Raw genomic sequence first — 23,741 nt, forward strand, 5'->3', positions numbered from 1 at the left:
GTTTGTAGGGAGTGTTTTTATTACACAGTCAATTTCATTTCTAGTGATTGGTTTGTTCAGTTGATCGGTTTCTTCTTCTTCTTTTTTTTTTTTGTCTTTTTTGTTGTTGTTGTTGTTGTTATTGTTGCTATTTCTTGGGCCGCTCCCGCGGCATATGGAGGTTCCCAGGCTAGGGGTTGAATCGGAGCTGTAGCCACCGGCCTATGCCAGAGCCACAGCAACGTGGGATCCGAGCCGCATCTGCAGCCTACACCACAGCTCATGGCAACGCCGGATCGTTAACCCACTGAGCAAGGCCAGGGATTGAACCCTCAACCTCATGGTTCCTAGTCGGATTCGTTAACCACTGCCCCACGACGGGAACTCCTGATCTGTTTCTTCTTGATTCAGTTGTGGTGAGCTCTGTGTCTCTAGAAGGCTGTCCATTTCTTTTAGGTTGTCAAACTTATTGGCATATAATTGTTCATAGTTCATAGTTTTTTTTTGTATTTCTGCAGTATCCGTTGAGATTTCTTCTTTTTCATTTCTTATTTTGTTTATTTGAATTCTTTCCTCTCCTTTTGGTTAAGTCTGGCCAGAGGTTTGTCAATTTTGTTTACCCTTTCAAAGAACCAGCTCTTGGTTTTATTGTCCTTTGGTTTCTTATTTCACTTGGCATAATGTCTTCAAAGTTCACCTGCATTGTAACATACATCAGAATTTCTTTTTTTCTTTTTTTGGTCTTTTTGGGGCCACACCCATGGCACATGGAAATTCCCAGACTAGGGGTCGAATCGGAGCTACAGCTGACAGCCTCTGCCACAGCCACAACAATGCAGGGTCTGAGCCATGTCTGCAGATCCTTAACCCACTGAGAGAGGCCACAGATTGGACCCGTGTCCTCATGGATACTAACTAGTTACATTCATTAACTGATGAGCCATGACAAGAAGTAACAGAATTTCTTTTTTTTTTTTTTACATTGACATGTTGTTGATTTACTGTGTTGGTTTACTGTGTTAGTTTCTGGGTACAGCAGAATGATTCAGTTATACATATATATGTATTTCTTTTTCATATTCTTTTCCATTATGGTCTATTATAGGGTATTAATTATAGTTCTCTGTGCTGTATGGTAGAATCTTGTTTATCTGTTTTATACATAGTAGCTTGTATCTGCTAATCCCAAAGTCATAATTTATCTTTCTCCACCTCATTTCCCCTTTGGTGACCATAAATTTTTCTGTGTCTGTGAGTATGTTTCTGTTTTGTAAATTAAGTTCATTTGTGTCATTTTTAAAGATTCCATGTATAAATGATATCATATGGTATTTGTCTTGCTCAGTCTGACTTTACCTACTTTGATAATTTCAAGGTCCATCCAAGTTGCTGCAAATGGCATTATTTCATTGTTTTTTTATGGCTAATATTCCATTGCGTATATGTACCTCATCTTCTTCATCTCTTCATCTGTTGATGTACTTTTAGGTTACTTCCATACCTTGATTATTGTAAATAGATACTGGGGTACATGTATCTTTTCAAATTAGAGTTTTCTTGGATGCACAGGAGTGGGGTTGCTGGATCTTATGGTAACTCTATTTTTAGGGTTTTTTTTTTTTTTGGTCACTTTGTCTCTTTAGGGCCACACCTGTGGCATATGGAGGTTCCAGGCTAGGGGTCTAATCAGAGCTGTAGCTGCTGGCCTATGCCACAGCCACACCAGATCCGAGCCATGTCTGTGAATTACACCTCAGCTCATGGCAATGCTGGATCCTTGACCTGCTGAATGGGGCCAGGGTTCGAACTCACAACCTCATGGTTCCTAGTCACATTCGTTTCCACTGCACTACGTAGTAACTCCTATTTTTATGTTTTTTTGTTTGTTTGTTTGTTTTTGTCTTTTTTGCTGTTTCTTGGGCCACTCCCGCGGCATATGGAGGTTCCCAGGCTAGGGGTCCAATCGGAGCTGTAGCCACCGGCCTACGCCAGAGCCACAGCAACACGGGATCCGAGCCGTGTCTGCAACCTACACCACAGCTCACGGCAACGCCGAATTGTTAACCCGCTGAGCAAGGCCAGGGACTGAACCCACAACCTCATGGTTCCTAGTCGGATTCGTTAACCACTGCGCCACGACGGGAACTCCCTATTCTTAGTTTTTTAAGGCACCTCCCTACTGTTTTCCATGGTGCCTCACCAATTTACATTCCTACAAACAGTGTAGGAGGGTTCCCTTTTCTCCACACGCTCTCCAACATTTATTATTTGTAGACTTTTTAATGATGGCCATTCTGACCAGTGTGAGGTGATGCCTCATTGTAGTTTTGATTTCCATTTCTCTAATAATTAGCAATGCTGAGCATCTTTTCATGTGCCTCTTGGCCATCTGTGTGTCTTCTTTGGGAAGTGTCTATTTAGGTCTTCTGCCCCCCCCCGCCCCCACTTTTTAGGGCCAAACCTGTGACATATGGAGATTCCCAGGCTGGGGTCAAATCAGACCTATAGCTGCTGGCCTACAACACAGCCACAGCAACACAGTATCTGAGCCTCCTTGTCTGTGACCTATACCGCAGTTCACTGCAATGCGGGATCATTAACCCACTGAGCAAGGCCAGGGATGGAACCCGAAACCTCGGATTCGTTTGTGTTGCACCACAATGGAAACTCCTTCTGCCCATTTTTTTATTAGATTCTTTTTTTGTTATTGAGTTGTATGAGCTGTTTGTATACTTTGGCAATTAGGCCCTTGTTGGTTATATCGTTTGCAAATATTTTCTCCCAGTCCATAGGTTATCTTTTCATTTTGTTTATGGTTTCTTTTGCTTTACAAGGACTTCACTTGTAGCTGACAGCATAACTACTTGGGGAAGCTTCTACACTGACTCTGGTTCCATCTCTGGCCTCTTCTGTACAAAAGCTTTTACGTTTGATTAGGTCCATTTGTTTATTTTTACTTTTATTTTGATTGCCTTGGGAGACTGACCTAAGAAAACATTGGTACAATTTGTGTTACAGAATGTGTTGCCTGTGTTCTCTTTTAGTAGTTTTATGGTGTTATATTTAAATCTTTAAGCCATTTTGAATTTTTTTTGTATGTAGTCTTTTTAGGGGTGTACCTATGACATATGAAAGTTCCCAGGCTAGGGGTCTGATTGGAGCTGCAGCTGCCAGTGTATGCCACAGCCACAGCAACCCCAGATCCTTAACCCATTGATTGAGGCCAGGGATCTACTGCATCCTCATGGATACTAGTCAGGTTTGTTACTGTTGAGCCATAGCGGGAACTCCCATTCGGAGTATTTTTGTATTTTTGTGTTTGGTGTTGAGGGTATGTTCTAACTTCATTGATTTGCATGTGGCTGTCCAGCTTTCCCAATACCAGTTACTGAAGAGATTGTCTTTTCTCCAACATATATTCTTTTTTTTTTTTGCTTTTTAGGGCCGCACCCACAGCATATGGAAGTTCCCAAGCTAGGGTCTAATTGGAGCTACAGCTGCTGGCCTGTGGCACAGCCACAGCAACGGAAGATCCAAGCCGAGTCTGTGATTTACACCACAGCTCATGGCAACTCCAGATCCTTAACCCACTGAGTGAGGCCAGGGATCGAACCTGCATCCTTATGGATGCTAGTCAGATTAATTTCCACTGAGCCACGACAGAAACTCCTACTTTGTCTAAGATAAATTGACCTTAGGCTTGTGGATTTATTTCTGGGCTGTCTATTTTGTTCCATTGATCTGTATATGTCTGTTTTTGTGCCAGTATCACACTGTTTTTATTACTGTAGCTTTGTAGTATTGTTTGAAATCTGGGAAGGTTATGTCATCAGCTTTAGAACTTCCTTTCTTTTAAAGACTGAATGATATTTTATATATATATATATATAATATTTTATAGTGTATTTTGTTTATTCCCTCATCCATCATGGACATTTGGGTAGTTTCATTGTGTTTTGGTTTTCATTTCCCTAATAATTAATGATGATGAACAGCTTTTCATGTGTTTATTGGCTATTCATACAATTTCTTTTGCCTGATTTAAAAAGATGTGGTGTTTCCTTTTTATTCCTGATTTGTAAGCCTTCCTTATATATTCTGGATACAAGTCCTTTATTATATATATATCTATTGTGAATATTTTCTCCTTGCTTGTGACTTACCTTTCCTTTTTTCTTATTTTGGGGGTGATTATAATAGAAGAGGTCAGAAACATCTTTTTGCCATTCAAAATCTGGATGTTTTCTTGAAATGCTTATCTGTCTGGGATTTTTCACTGGAGTGATTTTGAGATGGGCTAGATTGTATGGAATACCTTCCTAAATATTTTAGTACAGTACCATTATTTTAAATGTATGACTATCTGAACCCATCCAGAGAATGACTTGGTTTGAAAAAAAGATAGTTTTCTGCTCTGGTATATTGTAATCAAAGTTAGGTTGTTTTTCCTTTTGATTGACTAGGCTCTATCCTAAGAAAATAATTTAAGACAAGCACTGAATGAAATTGATCATTGCTATATTAACTACAATTGTGAAAAATAGAATTATCTAAACGTCCAATTAAAAGAAAACTATAATATGTAAATTCAGTATAATAATATGTATAGCATGGAAAATATGCCATTGTACTAAGAAGTTGCCTTTGTCTCTGCTTACAAGTGTGTAAAACATTCATTATAATCTCTGTGTTTCAAATTCCCCATCTGTAAAATGGGATAGTAAAGTAGTTTCCTTATAGGGTTGTTATGATAAATGAAGAAAGAATGCCCTAAAGTTTTAGCTCATTCTTGAGACATTGCAAGTATGCAGTAAATGCTAGCTGCTGCTGTTGTTATGCAATATGATGGTATGTGTGTAAAGACTGTGGGGTTTTGTGTGTTCTGTTCACCTTTTGTTTTTTTCCTCTCTTCCTCCTTCTCTTCCTCCCTCCCTTCCCTTCCCCTTCCCTGTACTGGTACTCACAACATATGAAAGTTCCAGGGCCAGGGATTGAATCCGAGCTACAGCTATGACCTATGCCACAGCTGCCCTACTGCACCAGGTCGGTGATTGAACCTGTGCTACCACAGAGACAACACCAGATCCTTAACCATCTGTACCACAGTAGGAACTTCCACCTTTTGTTAATAGTGATTCACCCCCTCCCTTCTGTTATCTACCATATTAAATCATCACCAAATTCAAACCATCGTCTTTATAAGTGTTGAGTCCATCAGCTCCTTTCCATCTCCATTGATTCTATCTAGTCCAATTTACCTCCTTCTCTTTTTTTTTTTTTTTTTTTTTTTTGTCTTTTTTGTTGTTGTTGTTGTTGTTGCTATTTCTTGGGCCGCTCCTGTGGCATATGGAGGTTCCCAGGCTAGGGGTCCAATCGGAGCTGTAGCCACCGGCCTATGCCAGAGACACAGCAACGCGGGATCCGAGCCGCGTCTGCGACCTACAGCACAGCTCACGGCAACGCCGGATCGTTAACCCACTGAGCAAGGGCAGGGACCTAACCCGCAACCTCATGGTTCCTAGTCGGATTCGTTAACCACTGCGCCACAACGGGAACTCCTACCTCCATTTCTTAAATTAACTGTTCTAGTTGCTTCCCAGCTGGTCTTGCTGCATCTTTTTTACACTTCTTCCAGTTTGTATTCTTTGGTCAACTTTTAATGACAGCTTTTAAATTTTGATGAAACCATGGCGTTCCTGTCATGGCTCAGTGGAAACGAATATGACTAGTATTCATTAGGATACAAGTTCAATCCCTGACCTTGCAGTTGGGTTAAGCTCACCTCGTGAGCAGTGGTGTAGGTTGCAGACACCACTCGGATCCCTCATTGCTGTGGCGTACGTAGGCCAGAGGCTACAGCTCTGATTTGACTCCATATGCCTCGGGTGTGGCCCTAAAAAGACCAAAAAAAAAAAAATTTCTTTTTTTTTATGAAATCTAATTAATCAGATTTTTCCATTATTTATTTATTTTTGCTTCTTAGGGCTGCACCCATGGCACATGGAGGTTCCCAGGCTAGGGGCGAGTTGGAGCTGTAGCTGCCAGCCTACGCCACAGCAACGTCAGATTGGAGCCGTGTCTCTAACCTACACCACAGCTCATGGCAGCATTGGATCCTTAACCCACTGAGCGAGACCAGGAATCAAACCTGCAACCTCACGGTTACTAGTCGGATTCGTTTCCACTGCACCATTATGAGAACTCCAGATTTTTCCTTTTTTATAAAAAAATCCTTTTAGGCCCGCACCTGCTCATACGGAAGTTCCCAGGCCACGGGTTGAGGCCTACACCACAACCACAGCAACGGGGGATATGAGCTGCATCTGTAACCTATAGCACAGCTTGTGGCAATGCCAGATCCTTAACCCACTGAAAAAGGCCAGGGATCAAAATATATCCTCATGGATGCTAGCTTGGTTCACTACCCCTGGGCCACCATGGGAACTCCTGTGTTATAATTTAGATTCCACATATAAGTGATATCATATGGTAGTTGTCTATCTTTTTCTGACTTACTTAGTGTGATAATTTCTAGGTCCATCCACATTGCTGCAAATGGCATTATTTCATTCTTTTGTATGGCTGAGTAATATTCCTGTGTGTGTGCGCATGCGTGCGCATGTGTCTTCTTTATCTGTTCGTCTCTTGATGGACATGTCTCAGCTATTATAAATGGACCCAGGCTAGTGGTTAAATTAATATTTATGTTTGACCCACAGATCAATTTGGGGAGAATTAACATTAAGCTCTTCAGCCTTTGAATGCAGTATATCCCTTATCTCTCCATTTATTTAGATCTTTTTTAAAATTTTTAAATTTTTTGTCTTTTTGTCCTTTTAGGGCCACAGCCATCGCAAGTGGAGGTTCCCAGGCTAGGGGTTGATTCAGAGCTGTAGCCGCCGGCCTACGCCAGAGTCACAGCAATGCCAGATCCAAGCCACATCTGCAGGCTACACCACAGCTCGTGGCAATGCTGGATCCTTAAACCAGTGAGTGAGGCCAGGGATTGAATGCACAACCTCATGATTCCTAGTCGAATTCATTTCCACTGCACCATGGCGGGTACTCCAGATCTTCTTTTAATTTTTCTCAGTCTTTCATAGTTTTTATCGTAGAGATCCTACGCATTTTTCATTAGATTTATTCCTGAGTATTTTATATTTTAATATTATAAATAGTATTTAAAATTTTTATTTGCTGTTGTTTCTTGCTATTATATAAAACACAGTTGTTTGTTTCATATTGAGCATCTATCTGTAATTCTAAAGTCATTCTAGGGAGTTCCCGTCGTGGCGCAGTGGTTAACGAATCCGACTAGGAACCATGAGGTTGCGGGTTCGGTCCCTGCCCTTGCTCAGTGGGTTAACGATCTGGCGTTGCCGTGAGCTGTGGTGTAGGTTGCAGACGCGGCTCAGATCCCGCGTTGCTGTGGCTCTGGCGTAGGCCGGTGGCTACAGCTCTGATTCAACCCCTGGCCTGGGAACCTCCATATGCCGTGGAAGTGGCCCAAGAGATAGCAACAACAACAACAACAACAATAACAACAACAAAAAAGACAAAAGACAAAAAAAAAAAAAAAAAAAAAAAAAAAATAAAGTCATTCTAGAGCTGTGGTGTAGGTTGCAGATGCGGCTCGGATCCTACGTTGCTGTGGCTCTGGCGTAGGCCAATGGCTGCAGCTCTGATTGGCCCCCTAGCCTGGGAAACTCCATATGCCGCGGGAGCGGCCCAAAGAAATAGCAAAGAAAAAAAAAAAAAAAAAAAAAAAAAAAAAAAAAAAAAAAATAAAGTCATTCTAGCAGGAATTTTTATTCATCTTTTTTTTTTTTTAAGGGCCTCACCTGTGGCATGTGGAGATTCCCAGGCTAGGAGTCCAATCAGAGCCATAGCTGCAGGCCTACACCACAGCCATAGCAATGCAGGATCCAAGCTGCATCTGCATTCCACACCACAGCTCATGGCAATCCCAGATCCTTAACCCACTGAGCAAGGCCAGGTATTGAACCTGAGTCCTCATGGATGCTCGTCATATTTGTTAACCACTAAGCCACGACAGGAACTCCAGGAGTTTTGTTTTTTTTTTTTTCCTGATACATTCCTTATGATTTTCTTCTTACACATCATCAATATAATTACAATTAAAGATAACTTTACTTCTCCTTTTCCAGTATTTATGCTTTTTATTTTTTTCTTGTTTTATTGAACTGCCTAGGACCTACACTATAGTGTTAAATAAGGAGTAGAAGTGGTGAAAGTGGACTTCTTTGCCTTGTCCCTGTCTTGGGGGAGAAAGAGTTATTGTTTCACCATTAGTAGGATGTTATAATTGTTTTGTTTTTTGTTTTTTTCTTTTTGCCATTTCTTGGGCCGCTCCCGTGGCATATGGAGGTTCCCAGGCTAGGGGTCGAATCGGAGCTATAGACACCAGCCTATGCCAGAGACACAGCAACGCAGGATCTGAGCCACGTCTGCAGCCTACACCACAGCTCACGGCAACATCTCTTTTTTTATACAATGGATGGATGTTAAATTTTGTCAACAAAATTCTTTTCTGCATTTATGGGCATGATCGTACACGATTTCCTCATTTCCTTTTTTTTTTTTTTTTTTTTAATGTGGTAGGACATTGATTTTTTTTTTTCCTAATGTGGTAGGACATTGATTTTTAAAAATTGACCTTTTTTATTTGAGATAACTGTAGATTAATATGCACTTGTAAGAAATAACACAGGGAAGTTACCAGTAGCTGTAGCTCCAATTCAACCCCTAGCCTGGTAACTTCCATATGCCACAGGTGCAGCTGTAAAAAAAGTAATAAAGCAGGGAAGGGGATAAGACAATGCTGGTGGATTGGGTGAAGGGCAGCAATAGTAATAATGTACTGCGGTTCTGCAAGACGTTACTAATGGGGAAAACTGGGTAGTCTATATGGAATCCCTGGATCATAACAATCCAGTTTCACAGGATTTCCATCCCATAACCCAAGCACATACCCCCACCCCCAAACTGTCTCCTCCGGAGACCATGAGTGTTTCAGAGTCTGAGTCAGCATCTGTTCTACAAAGAAGTTCAGTCTGTCCTTTTTTCAGATTCCATGTGTCAGTGAAAGCATTTGATGTTGGTGTCTCATTGTATGGCTGACTTCACTTAGCATGATAATTTCTAGGTCCATCCATGTTGCTAAAAATGCTGGTATTTTGTTCCTTTTAATGGCTAAGTAATATTCCATTGTGTATGTGTTCCACATCTTCTTGATCCACTCCTCTGTCGATGGACATTTAGATTGTTTCCATTGAAAATAGTGCTGCAGTGAACATCAGAGTACATGTGTCTTTGTGAGTCGTGGTTTTCTCTGGATGGATGCCGAGAGTGGGATTTCTGGATCAAATGGTAGTTCTATTTTTAGTTTTCTGAGGAACCTCCATCCTGTCTTCCACAGTGGTTGCACCAATTTACAATCCCTCCAAAAGTGTAATGGGGTTCCTTTTTCTCCACACCCTCTCCAGCACTTATTGTTTGTAGACTTTTTGGTGATGGCCATTCTGGCTGGTGTAAGGTGGTACCTCATCATGGTTTTGATTTGCATTTCTCGAAGAATGAGTGATGTTGAACATCTTTTTCATGTGTTTTTGGCCATCTGTATGTCTTCTTTGGAGAACTGTCTGTTTAGATCTTCTGCCCATTTTTGGATGTGGTTGTTTGTTTTTTTGGTATAGAGCTGCAGAAGGTGTTTATAAAGTTTGGAGATTAACCCCTTGTCAGTTGATTCACTTGCAAAGATTTTCTCCCATTCTGTGGGTTGTCTTTTTGTGTTTAGGGTTTCCTTTGCTGTGCAGAAACTTTTAAGTTTGGTTAGGTCCCATTTGTTTATTTTTGTTTTTATTGTCATGACTCTAAGAGGTGGATCTGAGAAGATGTTGCTGTCGTTTAAGTCAGAGAGTGTTTGGCCTATGTTTTCCTCTAAGAGTTTTATAGTGTCTGGTCTTATATCTAGGTGTTTAATCCATTTTTAGTGTATTTTTGTGTATGGTGTTAGGGAGTGTTCTCATTTCATTCTTTTCCATGTGGCTGTCCAGTTTTCCCAGCACCCCTTATTGAACAAGCTGTCCTTTCTCCATTGCATATTCTCGTCTCCTTTGTCATAGATTAGTTGGCTGTGGGTGCGTGGGTTTAATTCTGGGCTTTCTATCCTGTTCCACTTATCTCTATTTCTGTCTTTGTGCCATTACCATGTGGTTTTGATGACTGTTGCTTTGTAGTATATTCTGAAGTCTGGGAGCCTGATTCCTCTAGCTCCATTATTCTTTTTCAGGATGTTTTTGGCTATTCTGGGTCTTTTGTGCTTCCAAACAAACTTTAAAATATTTTGTTCGAGTTCTGTGAAAAATGTCCTTCGTAATTTGATAGGGATTGCATTGAATCTGTAGATTGCCTTAGGTAGTATATCCTGCCTGTTTTTGAACGGGACCTCCCTTTCTATTTCTTCTTGTATTAGTTTTGGTAACTTTTGTTTTTCAAGAATTTCTCAGATTCCTGTCATGGCACTGCAGAAATGAATCTGACTAGAACCATGAGGGCGAAGCTTCAATCCCTGGCCTCCCTCAGTGGGTTAAGGATCTGGCATTTCCCTGAGCTGTGGTGTAGATCGCAGATTCAGCTTGGATCTGGCATGGCTTGGCTGTGGTATAGGCTGGCAGGTGTAGCTCCGATTCAACCCCTAGCCTGGGAACTTCCATGTGTCACAAGTGCAGCCCTAAAAAGAAAGAATTTCTCTGTTTCATCTGAGTGGTCAAATTTACTGGTGTAGGGAGTTACCATTGAGGCTTAGCAGGTTTAGAATCCAGCTTGTATTCTTGAAGATGTGGGTTCGATCCCTGGCCTCAGTGGATTAAAGATCCTGTATTACCACAAGCTCTGATTCTATCCCTAGTCTGCGAACTTCCCTACGCTGCAGGTGTGGCCCTAAAAATAAATAAAATTTACTGGCTTAAAGTTCTTTTTTTCCCTTAGGGCTGTACCCATGGCATATAGATTCCCAGGCTAGGGGTCCAATCGGATCTACAGCTGCCAGCCTATGCCACAACCACAGGAACCCCAGATCCAAGCCATGTCTGTGACCTCCACCACAGCTCATGGCCATGCCAGATCCTTAACCCACTCCTAGTTGGATTTGTTTCTGCTGCACCACGATGGGAAGTCCAAAGTTATCTTTTTAATGCATGTGATGTCCCTTTGCTTATTCCTGACACTGACAATATATGTTGTATCTCTTGGTTAGTCTAGTTAGGGATTTATCAAGTTCATTAATGTTTTCAAAGAACTGATTTTTGGCTTGATTTTTATTTCCTGTTTCATTTATTTTACTCTTTAGTTCCTTTTTAATAACTTTGGGTTAATTTGCTCTTTTTTGACTAGCTTCTTAAGATGGAAGAAAACTTTCTCTTTTTCTAAAATAAGCATTTAAATTAGAAATCTATAAATATATATAAACTTCCCTTCAAGCTCTACTTTTAAGTGCATCTCACAAATGTTGATACATTCTATTTTCATTTTTATTGTTTGAATTTCTAACTTCCTTTTTGATTTCTTTAACTGATAGTTTATTTAGAAATGTCTTGCTTAATTTTCAGATATTTGGTGTATTTGAAATATTTTATCAATTTCAAATTTAATTCTTTGTGGACAAAATATACTCTGTCTAATTTCAGGCCTTTGAAATTAATTGATACTAACTTAAGGCCCAGCGTATGTTGATGAACATTCCACGTGGACTTGAAAATATTTATTCTGTAGTTGTTAGGTGTAGTGTTCTGTAATGCCTTCAGTCAGTTTTTTTTTAAACAAAAATTTGTCCAGAATTTTTCGCTATCTTCAGCAAGAGGGTTAGTCTGATAATGAGCTACTCAGACATTACTAACATTATTTTTTATATATTATTTCTTAATTATCTCTTTGAAAGCATTCTGATGGCAGATATATTAAAATATAATACATTATAAACAGGTGATAATTTGTGCAATTTAATGTCTAGGTAAATATCTTCAGCCAGTACATGTGATTTAAAGTAATTAAAGATCTTTATATATACATTAAATGATACTGCTTATTCATTAATATGCTTTACTCCAATGAAAAAAAGTTTTATTTTTTATGCTTTATTATCTCAAGGATGTGACAGAATGTGTATTACCAAATAACACCTGGTACAGAACCTAATAGAATATTTGCTGAATTGAATTAAAGATGTGTCTGTTTCTTAAGGTGCACTGCATGGTTCCTTGTCTCCACGGTGGCCTTACAGCTGAAACATGGCTACGGATTGGCTGGGCAGTATTGTGTCCATCAACTGTGGAGATAGCTTGGGTGTCTATCAGGGAAGAGTATCAGCAGTTGATCAGGTCAGCCAGACCATTTCTCTTACCCGGCCTTTCCACAATGGAGTGAAGTGCCTTGTGCCAGAAGTCACCTTCAGGTGAGTATCCTGACTAATTCTTCCAAATCCAGCCTGGTGGTCTGGGGAGCTTGAGCCTGGGTCTTGTTGCCAATATTCTCTTGCATAGGGCTATTTTTGAGTAGAGTCTTGTCAAGGGTGAGATTTTACAATCAGATCTTATAGTCCTGCTGCTCTTTTCAGCAGAGACTTTATGTTATAATTAGCTTTTAGCTAATGATTCAAGGTTTATGAAACATTTTTATTATCTCTGTCAAACTTATGCAGTATTTCAATGTGTCAGACTCTGAATAATCTTTCTGTTTTCTTTTATGGTTTCAGATTTCTTTTGTCAGTTCTGAATTGTTTGCTCTTTCTTAAATCTAAGGTCTTTATTGACTTCTTTCCTCCCTGTGTAACTATCTTTCTTTGCAGGTGTGTGTTATAATTTCTCTCCAGAGAACACACTGTAGCCAATAGCTAAAGTCCTTAGCTACAGGAATAAATTTGCCAAAGATCTCAAGCTTAGATGTCTTCACATCCCTCCTTTATAAATTTGGCAGATAACCTCCCTTTCTTATGTTTAAAAAAAAAAAAAGTCTTGAGCTAGAGCTTCCTTGACTTCCTACGTAACACCCACACATAACCTTTTCTGTAGGCATATCAATTCTTATTTCTTATCTCCTCTGAAGTCTCCATGGAAGGAATGCCCTTTGTGTTCAGGGCCAACCTTATCACATATGCTTTATGAGCTATGCTTTCTTATCTCCTTTGAGACCCTGCTCCTTTTCTTTTGTGTCTTCACTTTCAACCTTAATACTGGCTCTTTTCTCTTCTCTTTCTAACATTCTCAGGCCTCCCCCATAGTATAAACACTACCCTTCCACACACCTTACATTTGCCCTAGGTATTGCCCTGTCGGTTTCCTTCTCTTTAGACTCACAGTTCTTTTCAGAGTAGAATACAGTTGGCCCTTGAACAGTGAGGAGGTTAGAAGGCCAACCACCTACACCATCCAAAATCTTGGTGTAACTCTCAGTATCCATGGTTCTGTATCTGTGGATCATGTGGTACTGTAATATGTATTTTGTTGAAAAAAAAAATCCACGTTTAAGTGGACCTACACAGTTCAAACCCATATTCAAGGGTCGAATATAGTCTCCTTTTACTCCCTTTGTGTCTTAGTCTAGCCTCTTTCTACCCCACCATTATCTTTTTCTGTCTTTACCATCTTGCTGAACTAGCTGCTTTTGTTAATTTGTTTTGTTTTTCTTTTGGCCGCCCCATGGCATATGGAGTTCCCAGGCTGGGGATCAGATCAAACTGCAGGCTGGGGATCGAACCTGTGTTGCTGATCCCATTGTGCCACAGTGGGAACTCCTGAGCTAGCTTTTGCTGAGATTAAAAATGACCTAATTGCCAGATTCAGTGGCAGTGTCTTAGTTCTAATCTAATCTTATTCAGATGTTCCCTAACCGTTGGAGTGACCTCTTCTTTTAGTTTCTTTGTTACCCCTTTGGGTTTTCTTCCCAAGTATTCCTCCATTCCTTTATACACTTTTTCTCCCCAGCCCCACAGGTTCCTTTTCTTCTACTCACTTTTTTTTTTTTTTTTTTTTTTTTTGGCTTTTTAGAGCCACACCTGCGGCACATGGAGGTTCCCAGGCTAGGGGTCCACTCGGAGCTACAGCTGCCAGCCCACACCACAGCCACAGCAATGCAGGATCTTAGTTGCGTCTGCAACTTACACCACAGCTCAGGGCAGCGCTGGATCCTTAACCCACTGAGGGAGGCCAGGGATTGAACCACAACCTCATGGTTCCTAGTCACATTCGTTTCTGCTGCGCCACCACAGGAACTCCTCTTCTACTCACTTTTTAAGATGGATTTAGTCGGAGTTCCATCTTTGATTCTTTTCCTGGTCTGTATTCTCCTTAGACAATCTCTTGTATACCTTCTTACACATTAATGAGACCCCAGATTTTTATTAGACCCATTATCTGTGTTATATACACTTTAATTGTCTACTGGTCATCTCCAAGTGGCTATCCTACAGATATCTTAAATTTAAAATTTTCGAAGCTGAGCTGACTATGTTACCTGCACATTTCTTCCTCCAAAGTTCTATCCTTAATTAGTGACTGATGACACCTTTCACCCAAGTTAGAAATTTAGGAATCATAATAAAGTCTTTCTCTTGATCCTCATGTTTAGTTAGTCACCAAATTCTGTGGATTCCTGGTATTTCTTGGTTCCATCCTTCCCACTTCCTTTGCATTGTCACTTGCCCTGTTCATCCCCATGTTCTTTATCTCCTAACCAGTGCCCCTGCCTCTAATTTCTCCACCTTCCCTGTAGCCATCAGGAAAATCCATTGTGATTATGATCTGGTCCCTAATTTCCTCCACAGCCTGACCTCCTAATGGCCCTGCACAAGCTTTCTTCCCTTTAGTAACCCTGTCACATTTGAAGTTCTCCAGATGGCCCACGTTTTCTCCATCTCTGAGCCTTGGCCTGAGGTGCCCTTCTCCCTACCAGACTGTTTTGCCAACTCTTTGTTTTCCTCCCCAGCCAGACTTAGCTTAAGTGTTTGATCCATCTCTGCCAAACTAACATATATTTTGCTTTGGGGTGCATTGGTCCCCAGTGCACACCTTTTGTCATGGTTTTTAACACTTGTGATTACCTACCTGAATTTTCTGCTGACTAGACTGTGAATTCCTTGTGGGCATGTATTGCTTTTCATCTCTGTATGCTCCACTCGTAATACAGAACTTAGCACATTGTGAGTACTCTGTATATACCTATTGAATGAGTAGATGAGTGAATGAATGAAAAAAAGCCATTAATTAAGCATTCTAGAAATCTAAGATGTTAATAATAGTTGTGTGGTTAACAGTAGGTCTCTTTAAAGGCCAGTGCTGTGACAGTTGAATGTTGGTGGCCGAGCCTTATCTTTAAGTACTCTACCACCTTTTCTAGTTTTTGCCTTTGATGACTCATTGAAATGCTGCCCTGCTATGGTATAACTGGTTCTTTTTGATCCCATTTTCATCACTGTTATCACTATTATAGTTTTGACTTGGGCTCTTTTGTGTACTTCAGGGCAGGTGACATTACGGAACTAAAAATTCTGGAGATACCAGGTCCTGGAGAAAACCAACATTTTGGAGACCTTCATCAGGCAGAATTAGGCCCCTCTGGTGTTGGGTGCCAAGTAGGTATTGGTCAGAATGGCATGGGCAAGTTGGTTAAAAAGCCAGCCTCTTCCAGCAGTGCCCCTCAGAACATCCCTAAGAGGACAGATGTCAAGAGCCAAGATGTTGCCGTTTCTCCCCAGCAGCAGCAGTGCTCAAAGAGCTATGTGGATAGGCACATGGAGTCCTTGAGTCAGTCCAAAAGCTTCCGGCGTCGGCACAACTCTTGTAAGTTGGATTGAGTTAATATTTCTTTTTTACCTGATGTTTCATGTCTATAAGCTCTTATTCATTGCTAGTCTTTAAATAAATCCTTTATTACCCTAATAAAAAAAGATGCTGGCAGAGCTTCACAAAAATATAGCATGGTTCTTTCATTCTGGAACTATTTCCTCAAGATAATAAGGGAAAGGAAATAAGCTGTTAGAGACTCACACCAGCTCCTCGCCCTCTCTCACCACTTCCCTTCCTTCCAAAAAAAGTCATTCATCTGTCTTGAGTTCACACAGACAAAAGCGATGTTGTTTTTAATCTGCTAACTGGTGGTAGTAGTGATACCTGGGTTGAACTTACACTTAAGCTGTTCTAGGGGATTCTCAAATAAGTTTTCTTCTTGTATTTTAATTCCCATCCTTAGAAGAGAGGAAGCGATGGGCCTAGACATCTCTGTGATCTTAAAATATCTGACATACTGACAATTTTAGATTTGCTGTATTCACTCCCTGCTAGCACATCAAGGAGAGCATGCACTGGTGTGTGTATTTGTTCCCAGTTTTGTTTGGTACTAATGAATTGTTGAATGCCATTTACTCGTTATAGACCATAGTTAATTCACTAGAATCTGGTATGCTCTTTAACATATTTACTAGAGTAATGTTACAGTAGTGAATTATAACAGATCCACTAGACTCTGTGTGGCCTTTCAGGACCCAACATTTTTAAGTTTTCAAAATGCCTGATTCTGTGAATAAGCTACTGACATTTTGATTTTTTTTTTTTTTTTTTTTTTGTCTTTTTGCTATTTCTTGGGCCGCTCCTGCGGCATATGGAGGTTCCCAGGCTAGGGGTCCAATTGGAGCTGTAGCCACCGGCCTACGCCAGAGCCACAGCAACACGGGATCCGAGCCGCGTCTGTGACCTACACCACAGCTCACGGCAACGCCGGATCGTTAACCCACTGAGCAAGGGCAGGGACCGAACCCGCAACCTCATGGTTCCTAGTCGGATTCGTTAACCACTGCGCCACAACGGGAACTCCCTGAAATTTTTTTTTAAATGTATTTTGAGGCACTTTGCCTCAGTACATCTTAAATAACTATATGAATTGACAAATGAAGACCTGAACCTGAAGTTGAATTGTTAGTTCTTCTGTGTCCTTTGAAAAATTGTAAAATGCTTAGATAGAAAATGACTTTTTCCGTTTAGACTTTAACATTTTCTACTTTGCTTTATTCTCTTAAAAAAAAAAAAACTTTTTTCTTTATCAAAAAATTGACTTGTTTATTAAAAGTTCAAATATTCAAGCAATTTATAATTGTACTGTACTTGGAGACAGTGCCTGTTAGCAATTTGTAAATTTTTTTCTGCATATTTTCTGCCTATTATTAACATCTTACATTTTTATGACATATTCGTTACAGTTAATGAAACAGTGATGAGACATTAACCAAAATCTATATTTTATTCAGATTGCTTTAGTTTTTATTACCCAGTGTCCTTGTTACAGGCTCTCATCCAGCATACCATGTTACATGTAGGAGTCACCTTTTCTCTTGACTTTGACGGTTTCTCAGACTTTCATTGTTTTGTGATGACCAGGACAGTACTCGTCAGATATTTTTGTAGACTATGCCTCAATTGGTATTTGGTTTTTTTGTTTGTTTGTTTTAGGGCTGCATCAGTGGCATATGGAAGTTCCCAGGCTAGGCGTTGAATCAGAGCTTACACCACAACCACAGCAGTGCCAGATCCGAGCCACATCTGCCACCTGCAGCACAGCTCACAGCATTGCTGGATTCTTAACCCACTGAGCGAGGCCAGGGATCAAACCTGTGTCCTCATGGATGCTACTCAGATTTTTGAACCACCGAGCCATGATGGGAAATCCTGATGTTTTTCTTATTATTAGACCGGGGTCATGTGATTGGGAAAGGAAGATCACAGAGATAAAGTGTCATTTTCATCATATATCAAGAGTATATACTAACAACATGGTTTCTGACTTTTTTACTTATTTCTACTGCTGCATCTGCAGTGCATGGGAGTTCCTGGGCTAGGGGATGAATCAGAGCTGCAGCTAAGGCCTACACCACAGCCATGGCAACACCAGATCCATCTGCGACGTACACTGCTGCTTGCAGCTACACTGGATCCTCAGCCCACTGAGCAAGGCCAGGGATTGAACCTGAATCCTCATAGAGACAACATCAATCCTTAACCCACTGAGCCACAATGGGAACTCCCTTGTTTCTGACTTTGATGTTGACCTCAAGTGCCTGGCTGAGGTAGTATATGTCAGATTTGTCCTCTGAAGTCATTCTGCAGCCCACCCCTAAGAAGTCGAGAGTCATGCAGAGTATCTACATAAATTATTTGGGATTTTTCTGTTCCAGAGATTTGTTTCTTCTCCCTCATTTACTTATTCAGTCATTTATCTTTATGAGTATGGACTTATAAGTATTTATTTTATCCTTTGGGTTATAATTCATTTCCACTTTATTTTGCTGCTCATATTGTTTCAGCTTTGGCCACTGGGTGCTCCTTCAGTTGGCTACTGTGTCCCTTTGGCATGCCCCCATTATACATTCCCTGCCTCCTGGAACTTCCTCCCTTTCAGGCACTGCAAGATGCTCTAGGTTTATCTGTGTTTTCTGCCCCAGCCCTAGGGACCTTGTTTCATTTTATTAGAGAATGGTATTACCACAATCTAGGCAGTAGATGTGCTTATTGCTGCTGGGTGTCACCCTTTCAGCTGACAGAGCAAGAAAATATATGTGTGTACTTAAACCAGTGTATATACACATATCTGTAAATACATTTTGTTTTTTTTTTTGCGGGGGGGGGCCATGCCTGCCTCATATGGAAGTTCCCTGGCTAGAGGTCAAATCAGAGCTGTAGCCGCAGAAACACTAGATCTGAGCTATGTCTGCAACCTACACCACAGCTCATGGTGACACCACATACTTAACCTACTGAGCAAGGCCAGGGATCAAACCCACCTCCTCATGGATACTAGTTGGGTTCTTAAGCCCTTGAGTCACAACGGGAACTCCTGTAAATAAATACATATATATATATATAACCTTCACTACTATATTAAGCTAAATGTGAATTCATGTTGATGTATCCAAGTCTAATCCATCACCACATGATTCATTCTAGCTTCCTTTTCTCATCTGTAACCTCTTACTCCCAACAGCAAGAAATCCATACTGTCTTTCATCATTGACTTAAATTATTTAATTCCAGTATACAGTATCAGAATTGCTAACTCTAACCCATGCCCCCATCCTCTTTATTGACTAGTCTCATATATTTGTAACAGATCATTTGCTTGCATTCTGCACTCCATCCTGGGCTCCTCCAACCTCCTCAATGATTTTTTTTTTTTTTAATTTACGTACATTAGGCTCCCTCTTTGTGCTCTAAAGTTCTGAAGGCTTTGACAAATACATGTTATTTTATATCTATCAATACAGTATTGTGGAGAATCCCTGTGTTTAACCTATTCAGTCTTTTCCATTTTCCCTCCATGATTGCTTCCCCACTCCCCACCAAGCAACTACTGATCTTTTTATCATCTATCTCTGTAGTTTTGTCTTTTCCAGAATATCACATATATGTAGTCTTTTCAGGATTCTTTATTTTACAATATGTATTTGATTCATCCATGTCTTTTTGTGACTTAATAGCTCATTTCCTTTTATTGCTTAATAATATTCCATTGTGTGAATATATAAAATTTGTTTATCCATTTACCTATTGAAGAACATCTTGGTTGCTTCCAGCTTTTGGTGATTATGAATAAAGTTGTTATAAATATTTGTGGTTTTATATGGATATAAGTTTTCAGATGAGTTGGGTAAATACCTATGGGTGTGAATGCTGGATGTTATGAGACTATTGGTTTGTTTCTTTTTTTTCTTTTCTTTTTTTTTTCCCCTGTTACTTACAGTTGTAGCAGCTTCTTGAAAGAGTACAGTTAAGTTCAAAACAAGTAATTTAGGAGTTCTCTTGCGGCACAGCAGGTTAAGGACCCAGCAACTTGGGCCACCACTGTGGCATGGGTTCTGTCCCTGTCTGGGAACTTCAATATGCCGCAGGTACAGCCAAAAGAAAAAAAAAAAAAAACAACAACCAAGTAATTTATTAGCTCTTTATCACGTCACTCTAGTGTAGTAGAACATGGGGTCATTCTCAAAAGTATACTCTGGTTGATTCTGCTTCTGCTTTTGCTATTTGGTCCATTCCCTTTTCCTAGATTAGTAACAGCTTGTAAATAAGGTAAAGCGATCATGATCAGTAAATAAGGCAGTAAAATGCTGGATTCTCTTTCTGAGAATTTCTTTTGATCCTGGATTTGTGTGGAAATGTCTGTAGCCTGGGAATTTGATGATGAAATGTGTCACAGAATTGGTTTGTCATAGTAAGCAGAGTAACTTTTATTCGTCTGATTGGTGAACCCTGTAAGATGAGTAGAAAAGTCTGCCAGAGATTGACTTATTACTTAGCATTTATGTAGCATTTTAAGGATACCAAGGAGATAGGTTGGTTTCTTCCCACCATAGTTGTAATGTAGATTATCGATGTTTTTTTCATTGATGAGTGAGAAATGGATATTAAGTATTTTTCTCATTAGAGATCTATAAATCACATTTTCTCTATGTACATTGATGTTGAGGCCAGTAGATTGATAAAGCTATAGGAGTATAATCTCTTGTAAATTCTGGCTTTTAATTGATCTTTCAGGGTTAGTAATGAGTTTTTGAGGAGTTTGTTGATTCTGGTTCCTTAGTCCAACTTGATGAGAGATTTAGCACAAGCAGATTTTAATCTCTTCTTTTAGGCTTGGTGGTAGGAGGGTGGTTATAGTTTCTATAACCTTGGTCATTGAACTGACAACTCAGAATATTTTTCAAGTAGATAAATGGAACATCAGCCCCAGGGAGCAGAGGGATGCCTCTTGAGGCCTGTTAAGGATACATGTCTGTGTATATCGTCTGTTCAGTGTAACAGTGATCCCACTGAATGAGGGCAGAAAGTTATTTTTTGCTATGTTTTTGTGGTCCTTCTGAGGTCCTAATGTGACTTTTTAACCTCCTTAGATGTGCTTCATATATTCAGCAGACTTGGAAAAACCCCGTGGTGCTGCTGTTGGAGCCAAGACGTTGACTGATTACTGACCTAGAATTTGGGAGTTGAAAAGAAGGTCCCAGATACTCTCAGAAACCTCCTCACAAAGCCCCTCTAGTCTGGCACTAAAACATATGTAGGAGTTCCTGTTGTGGCTCAGTGGAAATGAACTCGACTAGAATCCATGAGGATGAGGGTTTGATCCCTGGCCTTGCTCAGCGTGGGTTAAGGACCTGGCGTTGCTGTGAGCTGTGGGGTAGGTCTCAGATTCGGTTTGGATCCTTGTGTTGCTGTGGCTGTGGCATAGGCCAGCAGCTGCAGCTCCAGTTCAACCCCTAGCCTGGGAACTTCCATATGCCACACCTGCAGCCCTAAAAAGAAAAAAATAATTGTAATTTGACCTTCATGTGCCCTTTAGCGTGCCAAGTGCAGGACAGAGTTCCCCTTTACAATATGTGTGTGACAAAAACCAATAAATAAGTGGCATTGAGGGTTACACAACAATGGATTTGTTATAAGTTGTCCTGGCCAAAGGACCTCTGTGCCAAAGGCTGGCAGCAAAATGGCACAGGAAGGCGGCCAGCCTCTAGTGTTAACATACACTTGGCCCTTGAAATTGAAAAGTAAAGAAATCTGGGAAGCATTGTTTATCTTTTCCAAGGGAAGTGGTTTTCTCTCCTACTGGACAAAGGCCACTTTAATATAGAGCCCAGCCCTTTGAGCTGAGTAAACCAAGTATTGAGACAGCCTATTCACCCAGAGCTTCCCAATATTTGTATCAAAGTACAAGGCAAAGGAAGAATAAGAGACAACTGAGGCAGAGCCTGCTTGCATCTCTCACAAGCATCTTAATCTATTTCTTGCCTATCAAAAAAAAAAAAAAAAAAAAAAAAAAGGGCAACTGAACATGTTAGCCTGCCTTTCATTTGTTTGATATTCTCTTAACTTTTTCTTGCTGACCTGTGATATCAGAATTTCTTCCTGGAAATTTTTTTCACTGATGGCTTTCCTGACGGTATTTGGAGCATAGCTAGTTCTCAGTGTATATTTGTCAAATGAATGAATGGAAGACCTATATTCAGTAGGAACATGAGAAAATACCTGATACTTTCTGCAGTCACAACTGTGGGTTTTATTGTAAGTTATGTTTGTAGAGTCTGTGGCCGAGCCAAAAATGATTTCCCGTTTTGCTTCTTTTTTTTTTTTTTTTTTTTTCCTGGTCTTTTTAGGGCTGCACCCAAAGCATATGGAGGTTCCTGGGCTAGGAGTCTAATCGGAGCTGTAGCTGCTGGCCTACGCCACAGTCACGTCATATCCGAGCCGCGTCTGTGACCTACACCACAGCTCACGGCAACGCCCCATCCTCAACCCACTGAGCGAGGCCAGGGATCGAACCCAAAACCTCATGGTTCCTCGTTGGACTCGTTTCCACTGTGCCATGATGGGAACTCCCTGTTTTGCTTCTTTTATCCTGTCCTCTCTCCCATCGATTAATTGCTTATCTTCCTCTATCAGTGTAATAGGTCCAGGATAGTTCATTGTCAGTTTGTACTGGACTTGACTGAGCTCTGTTCCTCTGAAGCTCTTGTCTCATAGTCCCCTTGTATTATTGTTGACAACTTTATCTTCCTGTCTCTTTCAGTCACGCAACACCCTTGGCTTAGTTTTTGTTGGCTCCCTTTCTTTCTCATAGTTAGTCTCAAATTGTCTTTTATAACCGCTTTAGACTATTTTGTTGTTTATTTGGGGGGTTTTTGTTTTGTTTTTTGATATGTCTGCTTTGATTTTTTAATTCAGCAGAGATTTGTGTACTTATGGTGGAGCAGGCATGGTATCGGGTGACAGAACTGAATGACATGGTTCTGCCACTCTTTGGCAGAACTGGTTCTGTGTATGCCAGAGAGTAAAACTGGAGACTGGAGCCCACTGGCAATGCAATGTTGGTGCAGTATTGAGCAAATAAGAAGGAGGAAGTCCCATCTCCTTCTTCTTTCCTCCTACTCTCTTCAGGTACCGACTTCTGGTGGTAGAAGCTAACAGGAAGCCAGCTAAGGAAGGGAAAATGTAGTCTTTAGAGTTCTAGCTGGTACCGCAAAAGGTGAGTGTGGTGTTGGAAGACAGTAGTTTAATAAGTGACGCACTTAACACTTTGAATAAAACGAGATTCAAAGAACTCTGGTTAGGTACAATTAATTAATAAAAAATTTTTTTTTAATTTAATGGCAGTCATAGCTGGAAAGAATGCCTTTCTTTCCAGCATGAGAGGCATGGTGTAGAGCAGGGTGATGAAACTTTTTCTGTAAAGGTTCATACATTAAATATTTCAGGCTTTGCAGGCCATAAGGTCTCTGTCTCAAACATTTAACTGTTTTTGTAGCACAAAAGCTGCCTTGGACAATATGTAAACAAATGAGCGTGACTGTTATTCCAATAGAACTTTATTTACAGAAGGTCTTTTGCACAACAGGTTAAAGATCCTGTGTTGTCACTGTAGTGGCTTGGGTCACTGCAGTAGCATTGGGTTTGATCCCTGGCCTGGGAACTTTTGCATGTTGCAGGCATGGCTAAAAACAAGAAAACTTTAGGAGTTCCTGTCATGGCTCAGCAGAAATGAACCCGACTAATATCCATGAGGACATGAGTTTGATCCCTGGCCTTGTTCAGTGGGTTAAGGATCTGGTGTTGCCATACCTGTGGTGTAGGTTGCACACATGGCTTAGATCCCATGTTGCTGTGGCTTTGGTATAGGCCAGCAGCTGCAGCTCTGATTTGACCCCTAGCCTG

General features: G+C 40.6%; 1 protein-coding gene across 3 annotated transcripts in view; it reads left to right on the forward strand.

Annotated features, from left to right (window-relative positions):
* EDC3 (enhancer of mRNA decapping 3) overlaps positions 1–23,741 on the forward strand; it is a 66,783-nt gene that overhangs the window by 9,430 nt on the left and 33,612 nt on the right. For 2 of the 3 annotated variants that reach the window (XM_001927872.4, XM_013978071.2), the window contains exons 2-3: positions 12,241–12,451; positions 15,514–15,833. In XM_001927872.4, the coding sequence (XP_001927907.1) occupies positions 12,288–12,451; positions 15,514–15,833 (484 nt within the window). In that variant the 5' untranslated portion in view covers positions 12,241–12,287. Of the gene's footprint in view, positions 1–12,222; positions 12,452–15,513; positions 15,834–23,741 lie in introns of all 3 variants that reach the window. The other variant, XM_021099053.1, reaches the window with a different exon arrangement.

Source organism: Sus scrofa, chromosome 7 (assembly GCF_000003025.6).
Source record: "Sus scrofa isolate TJ Tabasco breed Duroc chromosome 7, Sscrofa11.1, whole genome shotgun sequence".
Lineage (NCBI taxonomy): Eukaryota > Metazoa > Chordata > Mammalia > Artiodactyla > Suidae > Sus > Sus scrofa.